The sequence below is a fragment of the Delphinus delphis genome, chromosome 8, assembly GCF_949987515.2.
Source record: "Delphinus delphis chromosome 8, mDelDel1.2, whole genome shotgun sequence".
NCBI lineage: Eukaryota > Metazoa > Chordata > Mammalia > Artiodactyla > Delphinidae > Delphinus > Delphinus delphis.
The window spans coordinates 94,598,170-94,617,653 of NC_082690.1; the positions used below are offsets into that span (position 1 = coordinate 94,598,170).

The 19,484-nt window shown below is 55.2% G+C and overlaps 2 protein-coding genes across 2 annotated transcripts in view; both read left to right on the forward strand.

The window, feature by feature from the left end:
• ALKBH3 (alkB homolog 3, alpha-ketoglutarate dependent dioxygenase) overlaps positions 1 to 19,484 on the forward strand; it is a 70,962-nt gene that overhangs the window by 41,444 nt on the left and 10,034 nt on the right. The gene's annotated exons all lie outside the window — the stretch shown is intronic.
• C8H11orf96 (chromosome 8 C11orf96 homolog) lies at positions 14,458 to 15,767 on the forward strand. The gene has a single exon (XM_060018745.1). The coding sequence runs from the start codon at positions 14,760 to 14,762 to the stop codon at positions 15,129 to 15,131; it is 372 nt and encodes a 123-aa protein (XP_059874728.1). The 5' UTR covers positions 14,458 to 14,759; the 3' UTR covers positions 15,132 to 15,767.

A 19,484-nucleotide genomic window follows, 5' to 3' on the forward strand; every position in this document is an offset into this window, starting at 1 on the left:
GACTCAGGAGAGTCCAGGAGAGGAGGAGGGCCCCGCAGAAGTGTCTCCCCCATGCCCCTGTTGGTTAGAGAAAACTTTTCTGTAATGTTTTCTCTGAAAAATATATCAAGGGATTAGCCACTAATTTCTTCCCTGAACCCTGTCTCTGATGTTAGCTGTGAGCCTCTATTCACCCCGTGTGAAGGGGAAAGGAGGACAGTTAGCCTAGAGGCAAAAATCTGGGGAGGACGTCTGAGTGTGTGGCTTCCCGCTCGCCCCCCAGTCGGCCCCCTGGAGGGCCTCCCGCCCTGGGCTCGGAGAGGAGAGCCAGAGAGGAGAGCTGGCAGACTCTCCCCCTGCCTTGCTCTTTGTCTCCACAAGTCCTCTGAGGGTGTAGGCTAGGAGCTGCTCTCCCCGTTGGACAGATGCTCTTCTGAGGGCCACCCAGGGCCATGCCGGCAGAAGCAGCGTGAAGAGCCACAGCAAGTGCCTAGGCCAGTGTTCTTTCCACCGCTCTGAGGTTCCGTGACCTCTTCTGAGATCCCCAGCTGAAGGCAGACCCTGGTGACAAGAGGGAACATGGGCACAGACAGCCCCAGAAGGTCGCTGTGCCTGTTGGGGCAGCCGTCCAGGGACTGGTGTTGGCGATCTCCATGCCGTCCTGGCCGGGTGGCTCGGCACGTGGCCAGGATCCCTGGCGCAGCTTGAGGGAGCGTCTTCCTGCCGAACATAGAGCAGGCCAAGCTCTGCACCAGCTGCTTGGGGGACTTAGCTGGACAACTTCAGGCAAGACTGGTCAGGCCCCCTTTACTGTCACAGTGCTGCCTGCAAGGGTGGAATTAGGAAAGAGCTTTGACACACCCCCTCTGTCCCAGGCTCCACATCTGGCAGACTTACTGCAGAGCCCCCGTGGGTCTAGCCTCAACCTGAGCCAGGCTGACCTGGCCTTGAGTCCCACTCTGTCCTTCCTAGCTGAGTCACCTTGGACCCGTCTGTCAGCCCCCAAACCTCAGTCTCCTCAGCTGTGAAGTGGACACAGAGGCAGCCACCTCTCTGAGGTCTTGTGAGGGTCGAGCTCATGAATGTGACATGCCTGATGCTAATGTGCCTAGCAATGTAATCGTTTTAAGTAGAACATTCCACATGCCCTGCTAGCCCCAACCCTAACCCCTCTGCTGGGTGGGCAGTGCCGCTGTGACTGACAGATGGCCCTGTGACCCTACCCTTCCCCTTGCCCGGCTCCCTGGGTGCCTGCACCTCTGTTGTGGGCAGCGAGGGGAGGCCCAGTGGCTGTGGGAGGAAGAGCAATATGGAAATTGTGCACAAGGAGGCTGATCATATTAAGATCCAGCTGCACTTAAGCGTCTCCTGGGAAGCTCTTTACAGCGCACTGAAGAGAGCTCCCAGATGTCAAAGCGGCCTTGCTTCGAGGCCCGGTAGCTCTTAGCGGCCTCGACACATGCTCCCCAGGTAATTGGTCTCCTAATGCACCAGCCCTGGCCGGGTTCCACCGCCTCTTCCCCCTCGGGTCAGTTCATGATGTTCCCCAGCCTGGCAAGCGGGTCACAGACCTGTGTGACACACCCCCGCCATTGTTTTCTTGTCCTTGCAGGCCACTTCTAGATTCTGTACAGGATGCCTTGGCCTGGAAGAGTAAACAGGATTGCCAGGCAGTGTTGAATCAGGAATTCTGTTCAAGACCAGGGCTTTTATGTCCACAGTTGTGTGTTAGATGCAGTGGGGAACATATAAAAGGGAGACACGATCCCTCCTATTACAGATAGAAGTAAACCAGCATGGTTTTCATTTTCTTCTTCAACATTAGTTTTTATTCCTAACTACAAAAGGGATACGTGTTCTTGGTAAGAAATTTAAAAGAAAGATAAAAGGAAAATCATTTATAGCTTCACACCGGAGATGACAGCTCTTCACATTTTGCAGTGGATTTCTTCTCTACACGTTTGTATACTTCAACAACAACAAAAAAAAGCAAGCAACTTCATACTGAACTCATCAACTTGTAGCCTTTTGCTACTTATTTTTTAAATTGACGCATGACATTAATTGTTGTTCCTTAAGAAGTGGCTGCATAGAATGGTATATAGTTGTATCGTTATGTACCCAGTCCATTGTGTTGGATAATTCAAGCATTGTTCGGGTTGGAGTTGCTTTTGCTATTTGTAACCGTTCTGTTGATTTTGGAAATCATGAGAGTGGATGGTGGGGCTGCAGTGTAGCTAGGAGTCCAGGATTTGGCCTCAATCAGACCTCAATTCAAATAATAAAAGAAGAGATAAGTAACATTTTTATAGAGGCTGAATATTGTGCCAGGCACTGTGTTAAGTGCTTTACATACATTGACTCATGATTTATGAATCCACATGACAGGCCGTGGGCTAGGCATTATTTTTATTCCCACTTTACAATTGATGAAACTGAAGCGCCACCCCTCCACTTTTGCAGCCGTCCTGTGGCTAAACCTTTGTGCACGTGTATGATTGTTTCTTAGAATACATTCCTGAAAGTGGGGTCCTGGCCCAGATTTGGAAGGCTATATGTATTTTTAAGGCCTTGAATACATAATGTGAATGACTTTCCAGAAAGGTTGCCCCAACTTCTCCTCCCACCAGTGTTTGTGTATATTTGAGAAAATCGTGCCATGCTTTGAGCAGCAATAACGTGCCAGGCCAGTGCTCTAGAAAGCTTCTCTCCTTGAAGGAGAGGCTGTGCCTGGCCTAGAGTAAGCGAGCACTCAGTACCTCTTAGCCAGTGTTAGAACTGTTGTCTCATAGTGTGTCGTTTGTTGAGAAAACAAGACGCATACTTGAAGTACCTCAATAACAAGGTGAATGTGGAACAAGGGGTCCTGACAGTGAGTGCCACACGTGTTGGAGGAATATGGGGCGTAATTTGGGGTAGTGGTCATGGAACGCTGCATGGCGGGGGAGGCACTTGGAGAATGGGAAGGAGGACCCTGAAGTAACAGCCTGAAGGCTCATGAGCAGTGGAGCCTAGGTGGCTTGTGTCCAGGGCTTGTGTAGGGAGTGCTGAGCTGGAGGAGAGACAGTGAGAGAAGATGGGCCCAGATCAGACCTGGGAGCCGCCCCAGGCCAAAGGCTCTGATGGTGGGGAGCCTCTGAGGGCTGAGACTTTCAGGAAAATGTACTTATCAGGAGGGAGCGAGGGGATGGGACTCGAGGTGGGGAGACCTGGACGGGAGCCCAGGCAGAGGGATCTGCATGTGTGGCCTGGTAGGCACTCTGGGAGCAATGAGGAGAAAAGATGTTGGGTTTCCTGGTGCTGGTAACAACCCTTCTTGCCGCGAGTCCTGAAGCAAAAGCAAAACAGACACAGGGCTCAGCTATGAGGTCAACATGTCTGACAGAGCTGGATGGGAAACCCTGGCTTCTATCCATGACCATGGTCAGACTCTTGATACTCCCTCACCAAGTCTGGGCCCTGAGGCACCCTATTCAAGGAAACAGCACAGCAGGCCCTGTCCCCGCTAGCTGCTGGGAGAGTCGCTGCCAGCCCCGCCGCGCCAGCGCGTGGAGAGCCAAGGAGGTGGGCCTCCAAGCCTGCTTCCAGCAGGTGGACGCTGGCCCTTCCCGGTGTCCCTCCCTCCCAGGCGGGGGGCACAGGAGCCGAGCAGCACACTCCCTCTCTGTGGGCGGGCACATCTGCAAGTGGGCAGGAAAGGGACTCGCTGTTCCCCCAGGCCACTGCCTTCTCCAAGCTCCCCTGTCAGAGAAGTCTGTCCTCCCCTCCTGGAGGAGGGACTCAGCGGGCTTGGGAGAACATTTCCAGTATTCTTCCCCGGCCCCCCGGGGCTGGAAGGTTCCTTTCCTGGTTGCAACTAAGGTAAGAGATACTCCCCCTTCCCCGACACGGTCATCCTGCCCCATCCAGAATCCTTTGGAGGAATGGCTGCCAGGAATCAGCCGGGCAGGGGAGTGTCCACGTGTCAGTTTTGGTGCCGTGTAGACCTGGTTCTAGAGCCAGCTCCTCCGCTTACTGCTGTGTGGCCTTTGGCAAATTTCTTGGCCTGAGTTTGTCTGCCAATAAGACTGGGTTGTTGCGAGAATTGAGCGTGACAGTGTAGACCCGTCTCGGTCTGCGTAACTGGCATCATCGAATAATGTAGATGGGGAGGAGGCTCCTCCAACCTGCGGGCTTGGGGCGGATCTCACTGTGATGGAGGTGGCGTGACTTCTGTGTAGACAGGTCTAGGACAAGGCCTTGGGGGAGAGAGGCCCCAGCCTGGCCAAGAGAGACTTGGGAGGCGGCTGTATGGGGCCATTGCGGGAGCAGTGGGAGGGAGTGTGGAAAGGGACCTGATTCTGGGGTGTTCCCATGGAGGGGGGCTTGGGAGGAGGGAAAGGAGGCAGGGAGAGAGCCAGAGAGGAAGGAGAAAGGTCTTTCACGACATCCCATTGCCCCCCACCCCAATACAAAGCACTGTATTCTTCCCACTCTCGCCTCGGAGCAACATGGGGTAACAGTTGGCAAGGCTGGTTGTGTCTAAGGTTAAAAGGTGAGTAAGAAGTTGGGCCTCTGAAAGGTGGCCCCTGGGTGTTGGGGCAGTAGTGTCCTGGCATCCTGTCTCTGGGCCCTGGGCCAAGCCCTTCTGCACTTGGCCCCAGTTTTCCCATCTGCAGAATACAGGGGTTGCACCAATTTAATTTTTTGTAGCTGTTTTGACCACAGTTCATGGTTAAGAAAAAAAAAGTTTCCACACACATTTAACTAAAACTAAAGCTTAATAGAACAACACTTCATTACACGTCTCTACTCTGATGTTGTCTGTTCTGCGTCATTCAGAACTGCTGGTGACGGCTCCCTAACTGATTGTATGGCCCACTAATGAGTCACACCCCTCGCTCTGAACACTGACCCAGCTCATCTGGAAGTTTCCTTCCTGCGCTGGCAGCTGGCAGTTCTATTCCATTTCCTCTGGCCTCATGACCCCCATCAACCAAGCCTTTGTGGTTTTCTTCTTCGAGTCTTCAAACAGTCATCTCAGATGCGGGAGGGAGCCCCTGGCCTGATGGCACTGCTCCGAGTGCCCTCTCACCTCCGTGGGAGGTCCTGGCGTGCCCACTGTCTGGCTGGGCCCTGCCTGCACTGCATCAAGTGCCGGGACGTCCGTGGGTGGGGAGGGCCCTGTGCCATCACCACGGGCAAAAGAGTGGGTTTGGATGTCATCCACACTCCTCTCCCCACCCCACCCGACCGCTGCCTGGGCCAGAGGACACCAGCCTTCTCTCTGGAAAAGTTGTTGGGGGGCTTCCCTGGTGGCGCAGTGGTTAAGAATCCGCCTGCCAATGCAGGGGACACGGGTTCGAGCCCTGGTCCGGGAAGATCCCACATGCCGCGGAGAAACTAAGCCTTTGCGCCACAACTACTGGAGCCCGCGTGCCACAACTACTGAAGCCCACACGCCTAGAGCCCGTGCTCCACAACAAGAGAAGCCACCGCAGTAAGAGGCCCACGCACCGCAATGAAGAGTAGCCCCCGCTCACCACAACTAGAGAAAGCCCACGCACAGCAATGAAGACCCAACGCAGCCAAAAATAAATAAATAAATACATTTAAAAAAAAGTTGTTGGGAAGTGGAGCCTCCCAGTTGGAATTCCAGACTCTTCCTCAGGCACAGCCGCTTCACCGTGTCCCTCCTTTCACTGAACCCCTGTCTGGGCAGGTCCATGGGGTCACCATCGTGAGAGCTGCTGATGGATGATGAGATGAGCTTTGGCAGTGATAGACCTGGGTTCAAACCTTAACTCTCTCTCTGCCTGGCTGTGTGGCCTTGTGAAAGTTCCCTAACATCTCTGAGCCTGTTTCCTCATCTAAAGTTTAGAGATAGCAACACCCATCTTGCAGGATAAACTTAAGGGTGAGATGATAGGTAGGTACCCAGTGATTTGTGTTGGTGCCTGGCCTGAAGAAAACTCATTCCTTGAAATCCTATCCCCTTGGGTGTCCCTGTGAGGGAATGGCTGGAGAAATAGCAGTTGTTGCCGCCTTAAAGAAAGAAGGGGGAGATGCCTTCCATGGGCCAGTTATAGGAGAGCAGTGTTGGAGAGAGGCTGCCTTGAGTGGGCTGTCCTGGGAGTGACCTGCAGCCCCAGCGTGTCCAAAATGTGCAAAGAGACTGGGGTGCAGCAGGCATCTTGTGTCCCCTGGGCATCTGGAGACAATGTCTGAGGAGGCAGACAGGCAGGGACTGGGGAGAATGGAGTCTCTGGGCCCCCATGGCGGGCCAGGAGCTTTTCACGAGGCTGATGGTGTGTGCCAGTTCAAGGCCAGGCTCACAACACATCACGCAACAGGGCATCGTTTCAACCCTAATTTTTTGGAATACATTTAAAAATTCACCCTCCTGCAGGGCAAATTTTACCCCAGTATGTTCCATAGAACAATCTGGTTTGATCCTCATAACCGCCACCCTGGGTAAAGGATGAGGCAGGCACAAGGCCTCCGCCTTCACAGGGTAGCAAGAAGAACTTTCTGGCAAGCACTAGAACCAGGGTGCCCAAGCAGGCAGCCTCGATACGCTGTTTGCCTCTTCTCATGCTGTTACCCATTGCCGAGGCTGCGTGAACGTCTTCTTTGTGGGTCGTCTTCAGAACCCACAACACTTTCTTTTTGGTGCCCCCCTCCCATGATGATAATTATTGAAACATCCATATCCGGGCTCAGATCCGAGTTGTTAGGGATCTGAGCCAAGCTGGAGACAGGCACGAGGGCACCTCTATCTTCAGAGACTGCTGTTCCTGGGCAGCTGCTTCCCGAACACAGAAAGCCATTCCTCCCAGGGCTCCTGTGCGCATTGGCTCTTGATAGCTGTAGATGCCGGGGCTCTGACAGCTGAGGCGACTTGCCCAAGGCCACACAGCTCCAGTAGCAGAGGCTAGGGGCCCTTTGAAATGCTGCCTTATGCAGCTGGGGCTTGGCACTAACTGGGAAGACCTCTGGCCCCTCACCTCTGTGTTCTCGGCCAGCTCCCGCTGCCCTCTGCTCTGTTTTGCCAATAACCAGGAGACTCTCCTTCCAGGGCAGAGACTGGCACTTTAACCTTGGAACATAAGTTCCTGGGGTTTGCTTTGGGGAGCACATGGGGCTGGCTCGTGGTTCAGTAGAGGCGGTGAAATTTCTCAGAATCTGAGGTTGCATGCGCTGCTTCAGGCTTACTAGCTGGGGGGTGTCTCTGGGCCTCAGTTTCCCTGCCTGTATGTGAGGGGCAGTGCCAGATGGACCCCTTCTGGAGAACCTGTCCTCAGGCCAGCGAGGCTGGACTAAAAAGTTCAGGACTGGGTTCCATCCTTATTCTGCCACCACCTTGCTGCTTGCTGTGTGACCTTCATCTAGTTCCCTCCCCTCTCTGAGCCCCTGTTCTCCACTCAAAAGACAGCAAAGATATCCCTGCTTTGCTGAGGTCATAGAGGGGAAACTACTTTGCCAAGCTCAAGTGCCACAGATGGTAATTTTATCATTATCCACGTAGTGATCCCCTGGCCAGCAGGGAGAGGCGACACTCAGGCCTGCAAAAAAGCATGCAGGAAGGACTGGGCCACAGACTCTGGGTTGCCAGAGCTGTGCCAGCTAGCAAGCCCTTAGCAGGGAAATGCATTCCCATTACTCACATCAGCAAGCCAGGCCCACAGCCTGGGCATGATTGTTGGGAGGTTTCCCTGGGCTCTGCCTCCCTCTGGGTCCCCAAGAATCTCCCTGCTCCCCAGTCCAGGATGGTGTTCCCTGGAGCTCATCCTGGGAGTGGGGCGTTGTCAGGGTGCCTCCCCCAGTGGGGCGAGCCCTGCCGTGCCAGCTCCAGCAGCCTCCCGGCCAGCAGCTGGTATTCTGTTGCACTGCGTACAGTGAGGCCCAGATTAGACAGTGAGCTCATCGTGACATGAATGGGGCCACCGGGGTGGGGGGGGGGGGGGACTGGAGGCTGAAGATCTGCCTTGAGGGTACCGCTGGGGATCTCCGTGCACCCTCTCCCTTCTCTCTGTCTCTCAGGCTTGCTGTCTCTCCCCGCGCCCGTGCACACACCAACACCCTCTCTTGGAGCTTGCTGGGGATTGTCATGGCAACCGTCCAGCGAAATTATCAAAACACTTTTATGCTCACAGTCGTACCAGACCAAGAGCTCATTCTGAGTGAGGCAGAAGCAGGTGGTTGGATGCTGAAGCCACGGGCTTTGTGCGGAGGGCCCACAGTGGGGAGAGGGCGCAGCAGGAGGGGAGGGTGGGGCCAGGCGGCAGGACCCCTGGGGAGAGGCCTTGGCACTTGTTCCTCCCCGCCTCTTATGCCAAATTCACATTTGTATTCCATCTCCGCACACCTGGATTCACACACACACACACACACACACGTAGACAAGTGGTCGCTGAGCCAAATACACCCAGAGTACAGATGGATCCAAACAGCAACATCTGGAATAACCATGACCTCATTCAGCACTTGAAGGCCTGAGATCCACTCTGGGGAGACTTCTGGGTGAGCAAGAGGGCACAGCCAGCCGACCCAGGCTTCTAGCTGGCAATAGGTCTGTGCCAGGGCAGCAAAGCAGCCACAGGAAGAGGCCAAGCCCTCTTGTCGGGAAGCAGAGAAGGACCTGTGACCAGAACCACTCTGACCTGGTTCTTCCCACCTTGCTGCACAGCCTCTGTGGCTCACTGCCTCTCTGCATCCCGGAACGGACTCAGCATCCCTTCTCCCTTCTGACCTGGGCCAGGGTACCGCAGGCTCCCTTGGAAACAAAGCCCTGCTAATAGCCGAATAACCGGTGGTTGCTATTTTCAAACCCTGGTTCTGCCCGAAAGCCAAAGTGTGGGTGAGGATGGTGGAGGAGGTGATGGCACAAGCCCCTCCCCAGTCTGCTGCCATCTTCCTGCCCCATCTGCTCCCCCAGCATCCCCCTCCATGGAGGGGAGCCTTCCCCTGCAGCCTTAGCCCGGGCTGCTTGCCACTCTGGCCCAAGAGGAAACATCTGCTTCCTGCAACTGGGTCCCCCCATCTGTACACCCTTCCAAGGATTCTAGAATATTAGAGCTTGAGGGGCCCCCAGCAAATCCGAGTCTAGCCTCCTCACTTCACGGATGGGGAAACTGAGGCTCAGAGATGGGAAGCAATGGGTTCAAGGCCACAGGATATGTGGCTGATGGAGCTGTTGCTGCAACCTGGGTGTCTGAATTCTAGTCCTGTGCTGTTCCCGTCACATCAAAGCGTTGGTGAGATGCACTGTTGCAAACAGTGAGCGCTGATTTCTGAGTCAGGCAGACCTGGCTTGAGTGGCGGCTTCAGCACTTAACACCCAAGGTGACCCTGGTAAGCTGCAAAGCACCCTCAGTCCTCAGCTGTAAAATGGGGTGATAGTAGGGTCCCGCTTAAGGGATGCCATGAGGATGATTTAAGAGAGGCACGTGTAAAGCACTATTGGCACAGAGTAGGTGTTCCACAGATGACGTTCTCTGTCCTCCCTCTGCAGTTCCAGGGCTACAGGCCTGCTGAGAAGAGGGACCATCCTGCATCCCCGGTGATGGCCAGCCCGTGTCCCAGGGTGGCCAGGGGAAGCAACCTAGCCTGTCCTGGAAAGACAGAGTCCACCGGGAAGGCAGGCCACACTGACAAGTACGAGTAAATGAGAAGGCCTTGCAGACAGCGACCGAGGGGGGAACCTTGAGGAGGGTGGCCAGGAAGGCCGCTCTGAGGAAGCAGCAGGGGAGCTGAGACGTCCTCAGTGCAGGGAAACAAATGGCTTGGCCCAGGCCTCACAGTAAGTTCAGGTGGAGCCAGGCTAGGACCTGTCTTTAGACTGCCATTCTAGTCATCTCCCTCCTTCTAGAAACATCCTTCTCTGGGATTCTGACATGTTCGTCTGGTGTCGCTCTTACCCTGTTGGACGTTGCTTCTCTGAGTCCTTGACTGGCTCACACTCCTCCCAGTGTTTGCTGGTCCCAGCCCTTCTCTGTCTGGAAGGTGGGTTTTCACCCGCTCCCCTGTCTACACCCTGACGAGTCCCAAACGGCCACCTACATCCCTCGCCTCTCCTCTAAGTTCCGGTGTCCTGCTCGACCTCTCCACCTGGATGTCTGGTGGTTCTCTTGGTTAGGACAATCTAAGTCGATATAATAGAGACCCCAAATTAGAGTAGCTTAAACATATTCAGTTGGTGGCTCTCTCACAAAATAGCTCCAAGGGAAATGTTTCAGGTTGGTAGAGAGCTCCATCCCACAGGGTCATTTAGGGACCCAGACTGATGACGGCACTGCTGTCTTTAACACGAAACCTCCAGGGCTTCCAGCCAGTGTGAGGGCAAGAACACGGAAATCCCGGGCAGGAATTTCTTCTTAAGCAAGTGAGACAGGAGTCTGACTTCTGCTCACTTGCACAGATGAGAGCTTAGACACACAGCCCCACGGAGCTGCAAAGGAAGCTGGGAAGTGGGCCCAACTGGGCGGACAGCTAGCAGTCTCTGCCATGCTCCACCCCCTAGAATGGTGAGGCCTTCCCGCCTTGGTGGTGGGGACCCCCTTCTCTGGGGGCACTCCCTCATCCTGTGTCTCCCTGGCCCCCGGCCTTGCCTTTGGCACATTCCTCCTTGTCTGTGGCTCTCGACCACCACCCAACAGGGTGTTCAAAGTCTGTCCTCCTTGAGCGCTTATTTAGGCTGGGACAATCATGGGCTTTTGAAGTCTAGCCTTTCAATTTGGTTGATAATAACAATCCCTTCAGAAGCATAGTAGGCTTTGGGTCTTTCTGCTTCTAGTCAGTTCCATGGGCAGTAACCACACCCCAAGTTCCTTTCTTGATGGAGTTACTGTCTGTCTGTGTTGCCCAGCCCACCTCTTTCTCTCCCATTTTTTTTATTTATTTTTTTTGCGGTACGCAGGCCTCTCACTGTTGTGACCTCTCCTGTTGCGGAGCACAAGCTCCAGACGCGCAGGCTCAGCGGCCATGGCTCACGGGCCCAGCCGCTCCGCGGCATGTGGGATCTTCCCGGACTGGGGCACAAACCTGTGTCCCCTGCATCGGCAGGCGGACTCCCAACCACTGCGCCACCAGGGAAGCCCTTTCTCTCCCATTTTAAATGAAAGTTTAAAAGTCCCTAAGGACATCTGAAATAATAGACTTGGATGACAAGGCTATACCCCTAAGAGAATACTTTGCCACAAGGGTGATTCCTTTGTTTGGCTTATTGTTTGGCCTAATAGACAGGCTTTGAGAAAGGCTCTGAGCGCGTCTGATCTCCTGTTCTTTGGGCAAAACCAGTTGGTTTTTCCAACCCTGAGGACAGTGATTTTCTATGTTATCTCCTTTTCTGTTCATCTCTTCTTGCAAACCAGCCAATCTCTTTCTTGTAGTATCTTTGCTAAAGGCAGCATCGAGCAGCCAACACATGCAAATGTTTTTGGTTCTTTCCAACCATTTCTCTAGAATTAGTGGCTCAAGTAGGCATGTGGTCTGCCTTCCAAATTATCACAGGTAATGTTTTTATTAAACGTTTTGTCACAACATAACAAGGGTCACTGGTTTTCCATTCTCCAGTATGTGTTTCCATGTTGCTCACCACCTGTTGGCCAAGCCAGTGCCACATGTTTTAGGGTTGTTATACATGGAAGCTTTCCATTCCTGGTACCAATTTCTGTATCAGAGTATTGCTAAGCTGCTATTAAAAGGAACTCCCGGGCTTCCCTGGTGGCGCAGTGGTTGAGAGTCCGCTTGCCGATGTAGGGGACACGGTTTCGTGCCCCCGTCCGGGAAGATCCCACATGCCACGGAGCGGCTGGGCCCGTGAGCCATGGCCGCTGAGCCTGCGCATCCGGAGCCTGTGCTCTGCAACGGGAGAGGCCACAACAGTGAGAGGCCCGCGTACTGCAAAAAAAAAAAAAAAAGTAACTCCCCAATACAGTGGCTTTAGGATTAGAGAAGTGAATTTTTCTTTCACATAATATGGTTCTAATATGATCATTTCAGGCATCACCCTGGTGGGTAGTGGATTTTGATGGGTAACCTGCAGACCCCAACCCCACAATGGCCCTCCCCTCCCCAACCTTCTCTTCCCCACACCCCTCCCCTGTATCAGTGGCACCACCATCTAACATTTGCTGAGGCCAAATACAGAGATGTCGGCCTTGATTTCCACCCCCCTCCCCTCAACACCTCCTCCCGCCATCCAGTCCATCAGCAAGTTCTCTCAGTTCTATCCCCAGACAAATCCCAAATCTGACCACTTCCCTACAGCTCCATTTTCTTCACTCTCATCCAGGTCCTCAGTGTCTTACATCTGTGGGTTATGTAACGATCTTCTATGTGGGATCCCTGCTTCTTCCCCTAGCCTTTCCAGTTACTCTTCACACGGCAGCCAGAGTGGGCTTTTGAAAACGTAGAACGGAGCTCCCCTGCTCAGAATGCTCCAGTGCCTTACCATAGCCCTTAGGACAAAATGCAATCTCCTGACATATACACACTACTATATGTGGAATAGATAACTAATAAGGACCTCCTGTAAAGCACCGGGAACTCTACTCAGTACTCTGTAGTGACCTACATGGGAAAAGAATCTAAAAAAGTGGATATATGTTGATATATCACTGATTCACTTTGCTATACAGCCGAAACTAACACAGCATTGTAAATCAACTATCGTCTAATAAAGATTAAAATAAATAAATAAATTTTTTAAAAAGAAAATGCTAACTCCTTAACATGGCCCTCAAGGCCTTCCGTGAGTGTCCTTACTTCTCATGCCCCTTGCCCCCTCTACTTTAGCCACATGGGTCTTCTTGCTGTTCCTGGAAGAAGCCAAGCTCCTTCCTGCCTCACTGTCTTTACACCGCATTCCCTCAGCCCTAAACATTCTCCCCGCACTGGTCACACACCGGTTCCTTCTTTGTCCTCCATGGGGCAGACAGCTTCAGTGTAGTGTGTAAGCGAGAGGGCTTAGGAGCTAAGTCGCCTGGGTTTGAATCTCAGTTCTGCTGCTTACTAGCTGTGTGACCTTGGGGAAAGGTGCTTAGCTTCTCTGTGCCTTGGTTTTCCTATCTGTAAATGGGGATAGTAAAAGTACTTGTTATCCAGGGCTGCTAAGAGGATTAAATAAAATAGTGAACACATTAAATGAGTTAATGCATAAAAAGTGCTCAGAGCGTGGCATCTATTAAACACTTGGTGGTGCTACAGTTGTCCTTCGGGGGGCACCTTAAATATCACCCACTCTGGGGAGCCTTTCCTTGCTCCCTCGCGCCCCCCTCCACCTCTCCATCTGCATCGCTATCACACCACCCACCGTACATTTCTTGTTTAGGTGTTTATTGTCTGTCCCGCCCCCTTACCTAGACTGTCACTTTCATGAGCGCAGGGACTTTCCTGAGCTGGTACACAGTAGGTTCTCAATAAATCTTTGTTGAATGGCTATGGAAGGAATGGAGGCCAAATTCCATGGATTCCCTCCTTTCTCAGCAGCCCTGTGAGCTGGCTGCTGGCACCCTAGGGCTGTGTGTCAGAGCAATGCTCACAGTTTCCTCTTGGGAGTCTGGGAACCCCGGGGCAGGGGACCTGCTCTTGGAAGCCAGCCATGGGGGCACTGGTAGGTATCAACCCCTACCAGGGGACTATGAGAGCATGGACTCTGGAGTGGAGCCCGCTTTTCCCCAGCAGTCTCTAATGGCCTAATTACTTATCCTCTCTGTGCCCCCACTTTCTCATATGTAAAACTGGGAAAATACGAATTACCTCACAGGGCTGTTAGGAAGATGAAGTAGGATAATATATGTAAAACACAGCTCACTGCCTAGCTTGGAGTAAAGCTCTCCAGATGGTTAGTTATCATTATTGTTGTTGTTAGTGCCATATCTAAGTGTCATTTTTCTGACCACGAATGGGGGTGCGCGAGGGACTTGGGGGGTGCGGGTAGTGAGGAGACAGAGAGAAGACAGGGAAGAGCAGTGGACTGGAAAAATCGGGTGTGTTTGTATTCGTGCCCGCGTGTGTGTGCGTGTGTGTGTGTTTGGGGAGGGAGGTGGCATGGATCCAGAGGACATCCAGTCCTCCTCGGAACTCAGTTTTGGGGAGCCCGGGTGGCCTGGCTCTCCCTGCAGCAAGGAGACTGGGGGCTGCCCCCGCCCCGCGCGCTCAGCGCAGAACCCGCGCGGCCTCTGGGATTAGGAGGCTGGAGAGGCGGACGTGCGCCCCCGCGGCCGCCGCGGTTGGTCCACACTTGGGGATCCCAGGGCGGGCAGGACCCGTGCTCCGGGGCCACCCTGCGCCCCTGCTCCGCAGCGTTCTCCGGAGCCTCGGATGCTCCCGGAACCCGCGCGGGCGGGGCCTGCCTTCCGGAGCCGGGCTGGCGGGCGGCGCTGGGGAAAGAGCCGCGACTTTCCCAGAGTGGCGGGGCGACGTCAGGCGGAAGGGCGCGGGGCGCGCACGCTTTAAAAGGCATTCGCTGTCATCCGAGCTCGCAGCCGTGGGGGCAGGAGCCGGCTATATAAGCGGCGAGCCGGGCCGCCGCGGGGCAGACGGCGACAGCAGCGGCGGCGAGCGCCTCGGAGCGCAGCGGAGCAGCGCCCCCGTAGCCCCGCACCCCTCGACGGGTCCGCCTGCCCTCCCGAGGAGCGCCGACTCGGGCCCGCGAGGGCCGCCGCCACCCCGCAGCAGATTTGGATCCCCCGCCCGGCGAGCCCCAGGCTGCTGCCTCCCGGGGGGCCCCGGCGCAGCGGCCGCCCCCGGAGAGCCCCGCCGCCCCGCCGTCCGGCCCCGAAGACGCCGGCAGCGCCATGGCGGCCGCCAAGCCCGGCGAGCTGATGGGCATCTGCTCCAGCTACCAGGCAGTGATGCCGCACTTCGTGTGCCTGGCCGACGAGTTCCCACAGCCCGTGCGGCCCGCCAAGCTGTCCAAGGGCAAGGGCCGGCTGCGGCGGCCGCGCCAGTCCCGCTTCAAGACGCAGCCGGTGACCTTCGACGAGATCCAGGAGGTGGAGGAAGAGGGCGTGTCCCCCATGGAGGAAGAGAAGGCCAAGAAGTCGTTCCTGCAGAGCCTGGAGTGCCTGCGCCGCAGCACGCAGAGCCTGTCGCTGCAGAGGGAGCAGCTCGGCAGCTGCAAACTGAGGAACAGCCTGGACTCCAGCGACTCCGACTCGGCCCTGTGAGGGGCGCCGCCCGCAGCCGGGACTCGCGCGCCTCGGCGGCCCGCCGGGGACAGATGTGCGAACCCCTAGGGGCCCCGCCCCCCGGGGTCCCCCCGAGAACCGGGGGCCGCCGCCCCTCGAGCGCTTGCACCCTCACCCGGCTACGAACTGGTCGGGGCTCCCCGAGCTGCGCTCGCCCTGGGCGGGAGCGCGCGCCGGGGCGCCAGGGAGGGGGCCCGCTTTCTCTGCCCTTGTAAATGTTTATTTTTTAACTCCTCCCAGTACGAACTCTGCTGTGAGTGTGTGCGGGGAGGCGCACCCTCGCCGAGTCGCCCCGGGTCACCAGGGCTTCCCGGAGAGCCGCTCCATGCCCTTGTCCGATGGTTTGCAACTCCGATTTTGCACATGGCTCCACCGTGCCCCCCAGCGCACACCCGTTCACACTCACTCCCACACACTCTCGCTGAACACTTTTATAATTGTTAGGCGCGGCCGATGGGACTTGGGGTGCAGCGCAGCTGCTGCTGTGGCCGGAGGATTGATATTTATTTTTGCATTGCGATGGCTGACGGCGTTTAGTTAACGCTCTTTTTACCTGGATATGTCTGTGAGACTCCCGAACGGAGACAAATAAAGTCAATATATTTGCACACTGCATTTCTCAAGGCTCTTGACTTCTTGAACCTTGAGGGCCCAGGCTCCCAAGACTGGGGGAGAAGTGGGGAGGATTCGCTTTAACGGGGGCCGGGAATCCCCGGGTGGAGGCAACTCCACAAGCTTCGGTCACCGGAACGACGTCGCGTCCCCGGTGCCCGGGTGCCTTACCCGCCTCCGCGGTGGATCCACCCGGCCCAGAGCTCTCCTGCCTCCCGGGTCTGTTCCCCATCGCCGGTGTCCAGGGTGGGGTGGAGCAGCTAGGGAGGCGAAGGTTGGCGCTGTGAGGACGGAGAGCGCCTGCCTGGCGCAGCTGACCTCTCAGGGAGACCCGGGTCAGGGTCATCGCCCGGTACCCACCACAGAAGACCCCACTCACTCCGAGCCCTTTCCAGGCGACGGGTGGGGAGATGCCTGAGCCAGCGATAGGAGACCCAGGCGGGGATATGTGGGTGGTGGGGTCCGAAGCAGGGCTGGGAGCTGGCGAGAGTGTGGGTACGCCCTCAAAGTCGCCTGCGGGTGAGGGCCCCGCTGCCCCCGCGCTGACTCAGCGTGATGCCAGGCGCTCCTGCGCTGGGGGAGCAAACGGCGGCTGTTTCGGTTCTTTGGTCCTTTTCTCCAGCTCTTCCCTTTGCCCTCTTCAAGGTTCCTCAAGGAATCTGTCTTTGGTCAGAGCTTGAAGGGCGCTTGGGTACCACCACGGAGCCCCCCGCACCACACACACACACACACACACACACACACACACACACACGCCTTTGCTTACAGATGAGAAAACAAACCTAGCAGAGAGGGAAAGGTCACATGAAGAGCAGGGGCCGCGCAGCGTGCTTTCCTGACTCCGCGTCCAGTGCTCCTTGAGTCACAGGACTCTGTCTTTCCAGTGCTTTCCAGCAGCTGTCTGCATCCCTGTCTACGCCCTGAATCCTCTGGGTTAGCAGTGTAAGAGGCTCCTCCGGCCCGTTGTGGTAATGGGGGTAATAAGCCACATTCGGTTGAGGAGTGCAGGTCCTCACACTTGGGGCCCCCTCCCAGCCCACCCCTCCAAGAACACTCCAGACTTGAGCCACCAGGGCCAGGCTTTCCGCTGAGCAGTTTAGAGAGACCCGGAGAGGATGGATGCCCCCTGGTGGTGGGGGCCTGGCGCTCAGCTCAGCCCAGCCCTGCGGGGCATCTGAGCTGCCTTTTACTCTTCACCCTGCACGTCTTGTCGCCCTGGGCTCTGTAGAAAACGAGAAGGCAGAGGAAAGAAAACAAAGAAACAAAAATAGAACACACAGGGTGTAAAAGAATGTCCTCCCCTCTGGCTCACACAGAAGGCTGCTGGGCTCAGGGCCTTGGGGACTGCAGCCTTTGGTGCTGCCCTCGCCCCTGGGAATACACAGGCCGTTTCAGTCCCCAGCAACAGCCAGTTCCAATGTGAGAGCACATGTCCAAGGCACTTAACTGCAAAGGCATCGGCGTGGTGAGGCAGCCGTGGGTCCATGTTTTGATTCCCGTCTCTGCAGTGGCCGCGGCGAGGCTGGTTTGAGCCCCTTGGGGTGGGAGGAGGGTGGCCCAAGCTCAGAACTCCCTCCTTGAGCCCCCTCCCCATTCTCTTCCCTCATCCTGACCCCCCTCACCCCCATTTTATCTTACATCTTGGGCGATAGCTCCTGTTTCTGCTCTTCAAGAGGCAGGTGCTGCAAGCCTTCCTATGGGTTCACCCTTCCAGACTGACATCCTGGCTAGGCGTCCCCCTCTGGGCACCACGGCCCTGCCAATACCCTTCGCCCTGCTGGAGAGCCTCCTTCTCCAGCCCCCCATCTTCAGCCCATACCCCAGCTAAAGGCCTCCCTGAAGAGTCTCCTTGAGTCATCCTGGCTAATGTCTGGGGACGTTGTAGGGGACCACATTCGATCGCTCCAATTCCTGCTCAGCTGCTGGCAGGGCCCAGCGCCCAGTAGGTGCTTCCGAAAAGTTTGTTGCGTTAAAATGAGTAAGGGGGCAGTGAGGAAGATTGATGCTCATTTTGCCTACTTCCTGATTTGTTTTTAAATTAATGTTTTGTTACCCAAGAACTATTTGTTCATTATATTAAAAACAAGTCAGTCATACTCCTACCACCCCCGAGATAAATATGTCAACATTTTGGAGGTTATGCCTGTATTATGTGTGCATGTATATGTATATATATGTGTGTATATATGTGGATATATATATATATATATATCCACATATATATTTTTTTTACAAAATGGGTTTATGCTCTAAATACTATTTAGGATGCTTTTTTTTTCCTTACTTGGATTTCTGTTTAACATCAGTACGTATCTATCTATATCATGATTTTTATGAACTTCTCTTAAATAGGTACTCCACATTTAATTCAGCTCATTTCCCACTCTTTGGTATAAAAGTGATGTCCCATTTGTTTCAGTTTCTTACTTTTGCCTATACAGTTCTAAGGATTGGCAGTTCTAAGGATTGAATATGGAAAGAAGTTTGGAAGAGGTGGTGACACGGAGAGAGGCTGGGGGTAGAGATTGGGATGCTGTCATGTCGGGGGCATGGCTGGGTCGGGGTGCTACGGCCCCTGCGCTACACGGGCGCACTCTCTGGTTCCGAGCATCTCTGCTCTGCACAGAGGAAGAAGGAGGGGAGACAGGAGGGGCTGCTCTGAGGCCCCTGTGTAACTTCTGGGACTCAGCTCCTCCCTGTGGCTCGAAGGGAATCCAAGGCAGCACGGGCTCCAAGGAGGCGGCTGGGCTGGGCTGAGCTGGACCGGGAGGCCAGATGGTGGGAGAGGAGGAAGAAGAGGGAGACATGAGCTGAGGGAGCAAGAGAGCATGAGAACCAGAAAGATGGGAAGGAATGAGGCCCTCGGGGAAACGGGGAAGCTCAGAGACAGAGAGAGATGGCGAAATACAGAGTCGGGAGCCAGAAAATGTCAAGAGACTGAGAAGAATAGGGGCCACCCTTAGAGAGAGAGAGAGGAGGAGAGAGAAAGGGGTCTGTAGAAAGTAGTGGGGAGGGAAGGCGAGGTAGAAAGTCTGGAGACTGCGCATTGGAGCAGAGAGAAAACCGGGGTGAGAGCGCCTCTCTGGGAGCTGTAGCGCCGGCATGTGCCAGGGGTGGGTGGAAGCCTGCCCAGCCGTCTGGCTTTACAGCCGTCTGGCTTTACAAGCTTGTCCAAGGAGACGCCTCCTTCCTTCCCTTCCCCACCTGGGCCTTAGCCCGCAGTCCTAGCCTGGGTGATGAGTTTTCAAACAAGCTGGAGCTCGGAGGAGGTAGCAAGTCGCCATCCCAGCCCTGGCCGGCAGCCTCTTCTAAACATTCCTCTTTGGCCCTGGGGGAGATATTTATCAGGGTGTTTCTTGGACTCGTTTAAATGCCAGGTTGTCCTTTGCAGTCTGCTGTGTGCCACTCCTGGGTCTGCTTGGTGGGGGCGGGGTGGTGGTGAGAGGGAGGTGCTGTCTGTGACCCCAGGGAATCGAGGTCAGCTGTGGACTTGGGAGTCCTCCGTCAGGGAGCACATTTGGGGTAGCTCTTAGGCCCACCGGGCTCTGCAAGATGGGGGGAGGATAAAGACCACCATTTCGTGAGCACCTCCTGTGGGTACTCTGATTTCATCCTGAGAACCTTACCCACGCGTTTTACAGAGGAGAAAACTGAGGGTCAGCAGAGTTAAGTTTCTTGCGCAATGGCATATGGCTAGTCAGTAGTGAGCTGGATTGCCAC